This window comes from Canis aureus, chromosome 16 (genome assembly GCF_053574225.1).
Source record: "Canis aureus isolate CA01 chromosome 16, VMU_Caureus_v.1.0, whole genome shotgun sequence".
In the NCBI taxonomy this organism is placed as follows: domain Eukaryota; kingdom Metazoa; phylum Chordata; class Mammalia; order Carnivora; family Canidae; genus Canis; species Canis aureus.
In genome coordinates, this window is record NC_135626.1 from 5,123,441 (window position 1) to 5,134,389 (window position 10,949).

At 42.9% G+C, this 10,949-nt stretch overlaps 1 protein-coding gene and 1 long non-coding RNA gene across 6 annotated transcripts in view; both read left to right on the forward strand.

Annotated features, from left to right (window-relative positions):
* The window catches only part of GARNL3 (GTPase activating Rap/RanGAP domain like 3), a 146,743-nt gene that overhangs the window by 98,876 nt on the left and 36,918 nt on the right, over window positions 1-10,949 (forward strand). For all 5 annotated transcript variants that reach the window (XM_077850767.1, XM_077850766.1, XM_077850769.1 and 2 more), the window contains 4 exons: window positions 1,283-1,386; window positions 5,469-5,577; window positions 7,274-7,319; window positions 8,158-8,264. In XM_077850767.1, coding sequence (XP_077706893.1) covers window positions 1,283-1,386; window positions 5,469-5,577; window positions 7,274-7,319; window positions 8,158-8,264 — 366 coding nt within the window. The remainder of the gene's footprint in view (window positions 1-1,282; window positions 1,387-5,468; window positions 5,578-7,273; window positions 7,320-8,157; window positions 8,265-10,949) is intronic.
* LOC144285563 (uncharacterized) lies at window positions 5,584-7,267 on the forward strand. The gene is made up of 3 exons (XR_013353838.1): window positions 5,584-5,826; window positions 5,954-6,099; window positions 6,780-7,267. It is a non-coding gene; the product is annotated as an uncharacterized LOC144285563 (long non-coding RNA).

Here is a 10,949-nt window from a genome sequence, read left to right on the forward strand (position 1 = left end):
AGTAAAGTACTGGAAGAAACAAAGAAGAAAAAGTACAGAGTGCCATGGGGGCATTTTGTCTAACCTGGGGAATGAGAGAAGGCTTCCCCAAGGGAATGAGGAGGAGTAACTGGAGTCTTGAGGGGAGAAGAGAATTCTAAACAAGAGAACATTTGTGAAGTCCTTGAGTCAGGAAAGACCCTGATATGTTCTAGAAACTAAGAGAACATCTTTATGGCAGATGAGCTGGAGAAGAGGAGGGTATGATCCCATGAGTTTGAGTTGACATGAATAATTTTGGATTTTATGGTAAATGGAACAGGATATCACAAATGGGTTTTAAGTAGAGGTGTGGTGGGATGATATTGCCCCTTCAAGCCAAACTTCCTGGCTGCTGTGTGGGGAACAGTTCAACAAGGTGCAAGAGCTCCTGGTAAACCTGCAAGGGTAGCAAGGTCACCAGCCCCATTGCCAATACCCAGCTTCTCTGTCATGGTCACAACCCCCCATTGCTGACCCTTGCTATGGCTAGGCACTGTACCAAGCACTTGACAACTATAATCTTGTAAGCATCCCTATGGGTTAGATACCAACTTTATCCCCATTTTCAAATTAAGAAACTGATGCTCCAAGAAAGTTGAGGTGACTCGTCAAAAGGAACATAGCTGTGACGCCTGGATGGCTCAGCGGTTTAGCACCTGCCTTTAGCCCAGGGCGTGACCCCAGAGACCCAGCATCAAGTTCCACATCGGGCTTCCTGCATGGAGCCTGCTTCTCCCTCTGCCTGTGTCTCTGCCTCTCTTTCTCTCTCTCTCTCGAATGGATAAATAAAAACTTAAAAAAAAAAAAAAAAGGAACATAGCTGAGAACTTGAACCCAGGTCTGCCTAACTCCAAAGCCCATGCTTTCAGCCACTATAACATCTGCCAGTGAGAGTACGTGCTTTGTTTTACAGATGTAGTAATTATTTGTACATCGTCTTGTGTTAATTTTGTCCTGTATACCAGCAGTAACTGGAAGGCAAGGAATTATATAGCTCCTTCTCCTTTTTAGCTCAGACTTCTACATGAATCAGACAGCTAGTGAGCTTAGAGTGAGGAGGAAGAGGGCTCTCCACATGGGCAGGAGCCTTGTAACAGTTGGAGAGTGAGCCATGCTGTTGGTTCCACTCGGTTGGATAATCCAGAATGATCTTTGGGAATGTATTAACTGTATGCTATATTCCCTAGCCTCCAAATAATGACTATTTCCTTAGGGTCTCAGAATTCTCTGTGCCTACTAAATGCATGTTTATATCTTACAGATGATACCACAGGGGTACATTCAGTTTATACTGTATACAAAGGGCATGAGATCATGTTCCACGTTTCCACCATGTTGCCATATTCCAAAGAGAACAAACAGCAGGTATGTGTGAACACAGGCTCTTTGAGAACACACAAACCATCAAATAGTGACCTCAATGTGGAGAAAGCATCATCGCTCTGGTTTCATAGCATTAGAAACTGTGTATGTTAATATATGAGCTGGACCCCAGGTACCAATGTAGAGATGTTATTTACAGCCTGTATATTTGAACTGTCAACAAGCCTTGAGAAGAACTACCCTCATTGATGCTGTCCCCTTAAATAAAGGATCAGAGATAATAGTGCACATACATGTCTGTGTATTTGCACACATGAGTATGGTTTTATAGATTCAAGAAACTGTTTTTGCATGGACATTGCCTTTTCTCTGTGTCTTCTCTCCATGTGCCTGGTATCTCATCAAAAGCTACCCAGAAAAAAAAAAAAAAAAAAGCTACCCAGGATTGTTGGCAAGCATGTTTCAGGTTAACACAGGAGGTTAACACCGGGTGTCTGCACGTGCTGTGCCATGTTAGGGGAAAAAATCCCTGAGACAATCCTCACCCCAGAGACTGGCCATTTCCAGGAGAAGAATTTCCAACTTGTGGGAATTTAGACCCAACAAAAACATATGCTGCTGGCTTTTGAAGGATTTGGGGGAGTCCACTTAACTTTTATTAGCATCTTATCCCTTTTTTATACACTGAAGGCATCTATATGAATAAATATCACAAACATAAATGGACAACTGGTCAGCAAAGATTTGTGAGAAACAGGAATCTCGACAGGGTATGTGATGGGCTAAGAAGGCTTTTTTCTGAGCACATATAAATCTTATTTCAACAAACTGCGATAAGAGGGAAAGATACAAGGCAGACCAGTGGGCTAAAATATGGTATTCCAGTCGTGAGATAATAAGGTGCTTCAGGAATGTGGTGGGGGGCCAAGGTGGGGGGCAGGAAGGGCTGATACCATTGGATGGTTTCCAGCCTGGAGTAAGGAGTTGGTGGATTTGTCCCACAGGCATTGGAGACCCATTGGAGGTTTTAACCTTGTTCTGGTTTTAGAGGGCTCACTCTGGGAAAAGTCAGATGGAAACAGGAAGTGTCCTGGCCCAGGAAGACTGCTTAGTGGCTGTCACTTTCTTCAAGGCATCTTCCTTTGCATGATTAAGGGAGCCTAAATTACTGTCAGAGCTAAATCCCTTAGGACCTGAGGATCTTGTGTAGAAGAGGGGCCGGGCTGGCCTTCCCAGTCATCATGAATTGTATTGATCTCTTACAGCTCAACAATAATATCACAGAACCTCCACGGAAGTGTTTTGCAATCTTCTTTCTCCTCCCACTCCAACCTTTTCAGCCCTGTACAATCACCAAAACTGCCCATGTCTCATGACAGATTAGGGGCATTAGCTAGAGAGACAGGAGGAAAGAATGTGACAGCTCAACCTTTGCCCAACTCAGAGGTCTTTAACCTTATCTCTTTGAGAGGCTGTACATATGTTAAGGCCAGCAGCACTGAAATGTCCCCAGATGGACCCTGGTGTCTTTAACATCTTGGTTGTCTCAGTGGGTAGCACTTGGGTCCTCCACCTGCCCGGCATCAGTAGATAGGAGAAAAAGAAAAACTTGTCTCTATCACCGGGAAGATCATGTAGGTGGGAAGAGAGACAAACACAGGATGCTAGTGAGCCTTCAGTGAACCCCATCATGGCAGAGCAGAGAAGGAACCCTGACTATGAGCTTCTCTCTGTACCTTGAGGACTCAACATAACAGACGAAAAGGCGAAGGCCAGCCTGGATCATAAAATCTTTGGACCTCCTAACATCGAGAACACAAGTGGGACCGTCTGAGCTGTATCCCAAATCTGACATAAAGAAACCAATTCTCATAGAGTTTGTAGGCTCCAGTATTTCCATGACTTCCACCTCTCTCCTCTGTCACTGAACCAAACTTTAATGGGGGGCAAGTATTGATATTTGCCTCTCTGGGACCTCACCTTCCTCCTAACACCCTGTGTTGGCCCGCACCACTAACACTGCCTGGTCTCCCAGTCCCGGGCCCTGAGGACAGCATCAAGTACCAGATGCAAGCAGCCCATCTAGACCCAGTCCTAGCTCTGCCAAGAACTAGCACTGTGATCTTGGGTGCATGGGGAGCTTTGCCTGGCCCAGGTCACTGCTCTTGCCTTTTGTCTCCTCTGCTACTCTCATTCACTCGCTCAATGATCTCCCCCAGTCTCAGGGCTTTAGAGAGCTTTTATATGCCAGCAACACCCAACTTTACATGTCCAGCCAGACCTCCCTGCAGAAGTCCAGACTCAGCTGTGCAGCCTTCTTCTCAATACCCTCCTGGAAGATATGCCTCAAATCTAACATGTCCAGGACTGAAGCCTTACTCTCCTGCAGCCTTTCTTATCTCAGAGGAATCGCTGGGTCATGTGGTAATCCCATGTTTTAGTGTTTGGAAAGCCAGCATGCAACTCTCCACAGCAGCTGCCCCATTCTGTATTCCTACCAGCAGTGCTCCAGGGTTTTACTTTCTCCACATCCCCAACAGCACTTGTTATTATTAGTGGGGGGGGGGGGGGGGTTTGGTGTGTTTTGTTTTATTTTGTTTTGTTTTGTTTTGTTTTGTTTTGTAATAGTTCTCCTAATGGGTGTGAAGTGGCAGCTCATTGTGGTTTTGATCAGCGATATGGAGCATCTTCTCATGTGTTTATCACATCACCTTTGGAGAAATGTTTATTCAACACCTGTGCCCATTTTTTAATCAAGTTATTTGACTTGTTGAGTTGCAGGAGTTCTTTATATATTCTGGATATAATCCCTTATCAGATATACAGTTTGCAAATATTTCCTCCATTCTGTGGGCTGCCTTTTGTCGGTGGTATCCTTTAATGCGCAAAAGCTTTCAATCTTGATATAGTCCAATTTATCTCATTTTTTTCCTTTTGTTGAGTGTGCTTTCCATGTCACAGCCAAGAAATCAATGCCAAAATAATGACTTACTGAATTAAGTTGAATTTAAATTATTAGAACTCTCCAAACCTTCATTTCTGCATTTGCAAAAAGGGAACAATAATATGAATCCAACAGGGATCCTGTTCTCCAGGAGCTTACAGTGTAGAACAGGAAACACTGGAGATCCACAAATAGTGAATCATTCTGTTTGGCCAATTAAGCAAAGGTCTAGAATGGGGTTGGCAAACAATGGAGCATGGGATAAATCTCATATACTGCCTATTTTGTTAAATAAAGTGTTATTGAAACACCAGCCATGCCTACCCATTTATGTGTCGCCTATAGCAGCTTTTATACTACAACAGCAGAGCCATTGATTGTAAACCGACAACATGAGCTACAAAACTGAAAATATTTACTACCTGGCCCTTTACAGAAGAAAATTTGCTTACAATAGATCTAAGAGATCATTTTGAAAGATCAGCTGAGGGATCCCTGGGTGGCACAGCGGTTTGGCGCCTGCCTTTGGCCCAGGGCGCGATCCTGGAGACCCGGGATCGAGTCCCACATCAGGCTCCCGGTGCATGGAGCCTGCTTCTCCCTCTGCCTATGTCTCTGCCTCTCTCTCTCTGTCTCTCTGTGACTATCATAAATAAATAAAAAAATTTAAAAAAAAATTTAAAAAAAAAAAAAAAAAAAAAGAAAGATCAGCTGAGGTCAGATTAAGTAAGCCCATTTTCCTCATCAGGTACATCTTTCAGAACTAGCTAAGGCATTTATAAATATCTACATGTTTGAGCCCCACCCCCAGGAAATTCTGATGTACTGCCTCTTGTCTGAGGGCCTTGAATGCCGGTCTAGGGAGACGAAGTAGAAGCAAACGTGGACACAATCAGAGCAGCAAAATCAAGATGTTGGAGGCAAGGAGGCTAGTTAGGAGGCTGCCACAGAAGGGGAGACAAGAGGAGATGCAGATCTGCATTGGGCAGGGAGCAGAGGAGATGTATAGGAGAGCCTGGAGGCTGGACTGGTAGAACACGGGAGGCAAAAAGTCAAAGATGGCGGAAGTGCGGGGTTCTGTGATCATTGTGGTTTGACACATTACATTAGTGTTTTGAACCTTGTGAATCTGCCATGTATGGGTGACCTCCTTGGTGATGTTACTTATGCTTCCATCCAGGTGGAGAGGAAGCGCCACATTGGAAATGACATCGTCACCATTGTGTTCCAGGAGGGAGAGGAGCCTTCTCCTGCCTTTAAGCCTTCCATGATCCGCTCCCACTTTACACGTATCCTGGACCTTTGTGAACAAGTTTAGCAAGCTATTGGTCAGCCTCATGAGACTAAAGTGACCCTCAAAACAAACCTGACAGTTGACTTGCTTGTCGTGGTTGTTTTGCATCACCAGATTTTTAGAGCCACTACTCTGGGTTTTTCCCTTGGGGTTTTCTGCCCTCATCTTTCTCCATCCATTGGAATAATAGATGGATTCATTCCCAGAGAATTCTTAGCTTCTAGAATATCTTTCCTTTCCTCAGGTAATGTTTCTTTGTTGATTCTAAACCCTGGTGATCACTACTGCATTACTGCTTGAAATTTAAGAAATGATGGAATTAATCATATTTTTATTCACTTTTCCCTCTGCTTCTTCGAATCCCTGTTTAGCTCGTACTGCTGGAAGAGTCCTGCTGAAATTCTCTATAATGTCCAAGCTCAGCTCAGACAGGCACAGGCCATAAGGTTGGCCACCCAACAGATGCCATCATGGCCCTGTTGCTTTGGATCATGGGCCACAACAGTGAGTCCCAAAGGTGGTACCTCTACAGGTTGTATATTGTAGATAAAAGGCAGCTAATAGGCATTTTCAGAATAAACTCTGGTCTAGCTCTTCATGTTCCCTGCAGACTCCAGTAAAAATGTTGAGAGACAGGACCATTGTGACCTGTCACACCTGGAAGTAGATTGCTTTGCATGCTTTGGCTTATTCATTGTAACCTAACAATATAGCATGCAAGTTTTTAAAAGTGGGGAATGGCCAGATTTCTTCCATGAGAGCAGGGAAGAAAACATGTATGTATCTACACTTGAATAATAATTGTTTTTGCTCGCATCCTTGCTCATTAAGTGATCTATTTCTCCATTCCCTGGGATTTAGGGTAGCTCTTTCCCCTTTTCTTCTTGTAAAACAGAAGTTTTCTCCAGGTACCATGCAGAGAGGCAAAGCAGGTGGCTCTTTAAGCAACCAAGAGGCAGTCATTATTTTTAGAATTTCCTTTAGTTGTAACTTTTAGATTTGGGCCTTGACACATTTATTTCTGGAAAGGGACAGCAGAAAGTTAATGCAGAATCTTTCCTTTGAGTCCAGGAATGGAAACACTTTGAGGGACTGATGGCCTTTTAGCCCTTGCAGTGGGTAGCTGAGGGTGGGAGCTGGCAGGGGTGGAGGAGGACTAGAAAAAAGAGAGCTAACCATGGTTTGGTACCATTTTAGATTCAACACACCTGACACAAGCAAAGTAGATTCTGCTGAGAGGTTGCCATCAACTGCATTGGTTTGTTTTGGTTTGTTTTGTCTATCAAAGCCAGAAGGAGAAGGAAGGTGTGTAGTGGAAACATTTAAATTGCTTTTATTTTCAAAATGGGTGAGAGGAAATGTATGTCTAGTTTCGTATTGGGATATTTTCTATTTCCAAGCAAAAGAATTGATCTTTTTGTTTTGTTGGCTGCTTAGTTGCATAATAGATATATTTATATTGCTTTTCTGATGGATCAAGAGACTAAACTCTTTCCCCAAAGGATGAGCACACAGAGGTTGACCTTATGTCTTCTTGAGCTGTCTCTTTTAAAGAAGTCAAGGCACCATCTCAACCTACGAGTGAGCCAAAAGTACAGGTCTAGGATGATTCTGCATAAGAGATTTCAAGGCATAAGCTATTGACAGTGAGCATTGGAGTTGTTGATTAATTTCCTTAACCATCACCACAGATATTTTTGCCTTAGTGAGGTATGATCAACAAAATGACAATTACAGGTAGGTGATGACTTTCTCTTGGTTGCTTGTTCTAATTCTCATGTTTACTTGTTAATTTGGCACTCTTTTGATGACTCTTGATACATATATTGGTGATTGATATGATACAAGTGTCCTCACCCACCAGAACTTTCTTCAAGGCCATCATCTTTGGGAAAAGCTTGTTCCATATAGTATTGCTGTATGTAATAAACCCAAAGTTCAGGGTGAGTTTGGAATTTTATTATACTCTAAAATGGGCACAAATTTGGTATGTTTGATCTTGACCAGAGTACCCCATTTCCTAAGCTATGTCCTGGTCCACTTATCCCTCTGTCCTCAAAAATTAATCTGTTAAAAGGATATCATGATGTTGTGAAAAAAGTGTGAACTTTGACCTAAATAGATCTGGGTGGAATCTCAGGTCTATCACTTACTAACTTTGTGGTTTTGAAAAAAAGTGTTTATCTTCTCAGAGTCACAGGCTGCATCTGTAGCACAGAATATAATGCTACTACCTTGGCAGGTTGATGAGAATTGGTTGATGCTATGTCTTAAAATACCAAGTATGCTGCCTCGTATGCATGGGATACTCAATGGTGGCCTTTGCTATTATTCCTAGTGTTCTTGACCTTGCCAACAGCTTGGTAGGTTGGACCACTAAGGATGCAGAAAGGCTTGACCTCTTCCCTAAAGCACATGGGAGAGCTGCACAGTGGCTAAACCTCTGGCAGCTCAGAGACAGCACTCCTTCTATGGAATGACTATTCTTGACATACCACATATGCAACTGAACGAATGTAAGATCATAGCAGTCTTTGAAGAAAAAACAAATAATTCTGAAATGTTCTTTATATAGGCTGAAAATATTTTCAGAAGAAAGTGTACCACTCTTTGGCCCCCCCTTGCCATCCCCACCGGTGTTTACAGACCACCAGGAATTCAGGGACTTTTTGCTAGTGAAGTGTAAGTTTCTATTTTGAATTTTTTTGCAACTTGTTCTACATCAGAATATATTTCTTCAGGTTCTCTGAGGATGCTGTATAAGAGAAATCTCATTGTTTAAGCATTGGTCCCATTCCACATTCTGTTAATTCTTCATGTGAAACATTCAGTTTTCTGGTAGTGTTATATAGATCTTCTCCTGTGTCCTAATCTGTATCTACCATGCTGTCCACCTGCCTTGAAGTTTATCTACACTCCCTTGCTCACAGTATAAGGGGCCTCAAATGTGCCTTGCTGCCCAGGGTTCTCATATAGCCATTTCTGAATCTCTGGCTATGTGTGTATCTGTGTCTTTGTCAGAGAGTGGGAAGCAGGCAGGACAAAGGATGGTTATGTGGGTATGTACTTAGGGAAAAGGGAGTTGTTAGCGAGTGTGTATATGTGTGAGGGGTGGGGAGGGGAGAAGACAGACTGACAGAATATGGATATGATATGAAGACAGACTGACAGAATATGGATATGATATGGAAACCAGACCATCCAGGCTTTACTAGCTGGTGAGTATACATTTCAGCTCCACCAATAATACCCAAATACCTGACCCTGAGCCCCCATCTTAACCACAAGAGCTCATCCTTCCCCAGAATAGCCCTCGGTTATTATAGCTGCAAGTTGAGCTTGCAAACTCCACTCAGGAGCATGTGCCCAGTGCTGCCAGATATTCCAAACAAAGACAGAAATCTGAAATTATATATGAACTTGCCTGAGTCTTAAAATGGGGGTCCATGTGTTTCTAGTCCAGAAGATCAGATAGAGAGCAAGAGACAGACCTGAAACAAAGAGTCAGCAGCAAAGAATGGGTTCAGCAGCTAGAAATGAGGAGGCTGTTGGAAGCAGGGGGTAGGAGGTAAGCCATCTTTGCAGAGCGCCTATATATAGCAGGGATGGGGCCACTGCAGGCATGGAGCCCTTGAATAATGATCAGAGATGACTCAGCAACCTAAGAACCCAGATTATTGGTGTATCTGCTGATTCAAATGGAGCCAGTCAACAGAGTGACTGAGCAGCCCCCTTGGACACTTGGGTGGAATGAAGCAAATGCTTGATCTATAATTGAAGACATGCAGTCAATACAGTGGAAGAACTCAGGCTCTGGGCTGTGAAGGGGGTTATTGAAAGAATGGATTGTGGAGGCAGGAAGGATCGGGAGGGATTGATGGACTGAGAGAAAAGGTAGAAGCCAAGGGATCTGAAGTCTCTGAATTCAAAGTGAATGAAGCAGGAGAGAGGAAGAAGGCCAGATGGGAAACTCCAAGATAACAGGAAGTGGCATTTTGACAAAATTTCTTACTTTTTCCCCTTATTTGGCTGAAACAGGTCATTTAAAATGGATTTTTTTTTTTCTGGAGTACAAAGGAAAAAATACTCTTTTTTTTTTATTGGAGTTCAATTTGCCAACATTTATCATAACACCCAGTGCTCATCCTGCCAAGTGCCCCCCTCAGTGCTCATCACCCTGTCACCCCAACCCCCCGCCCACCTCCCCTTCCACTACTCCTTGTTTGTTTCCCAGAGTTAGGTGTCCCTCATGTTTTGTCACTCTCACTGATATTTTCACTCATCCTCTCTCCTTTCCCTTTATTCCCTTTCACTAATTTTTATATTCCCCAAATTAATGAGACCATATAATGTCTGTCCTTTTCCGATTGACTTATTTCACTCAGCATAACACCCTCCTGTTCCATCCACATCAAAGCAAATGGTGGGTATTTGTCGTTTCTAATGGTTGAGTAATATTCTCAAACAAAAAATTCCCAGTCACAGGATTACAGTAAATAGTGGGCATGTCTTTTAAACATATGCAGATTAGGGGCATCTGGATGGGTCAGTTGGTTAAGTGCCTGCCTTCAGCTCAGGTCATGATCTCGGGGTCCTGGGATTGAGCACCAAAGCATTGGCTCTCCCCAGCAGGGAGCCTATTCCTCTCTCTCCCCTGTTCATGCTGTCTCTCTCTCAAATAAAGTTTTTAAGTTTGGGTTTAAAAACTTAAAAAAAAACAACATATGCAGTGTAAATTCCTTAAGAGATGTCTTGGCACAAACAAGCCCAGCTTGCCCCCAGCGCTCAGATCCTATCCAGGAGGTGCATGGGCCCAAGAACTTCATTTTTCAGTCTGTGAACACTCTCCATCCTTTGGCCCTTCCAATGAGAAAAATAACAGTTAATATTTATTCAGTTTGATATGCCTACTATCATGTCAACTCTTTATATGTATTATATCATTTAAATTCTTACAATGACCCTATAAGGAAGTATGGCTACATCCGTTTTACAGAGTAGAAAAATAAGACCCCGAGAAGCTAAATAATTTACTTAAGAATATGGCAGCATAGCTGGGGTTCAAACCCATAACTGTCTTGACTTCAAGCTCCAAACCCCCTTATTGCACATTTCCTATTCTGTGCTCTGATGTGGAACTGGATGTTCCACTTTACTGACTCTTAGTCTGCAGTATCTATAATACACTAACCACCAGGGTTTTTTTTTTTTCCAGAAGAAACTTCCATTAGAGTAAGAATCCCAGTACTCTGTTAGGCAATTGTTATTTTTCTTAACAAAATGTAGTGAATATATATTTGATCCTGTTGACAGGCATCCTGGTGTTTTGGCCCATGTATTAGAGGGATGTGTTTAGGTGGATGGGTG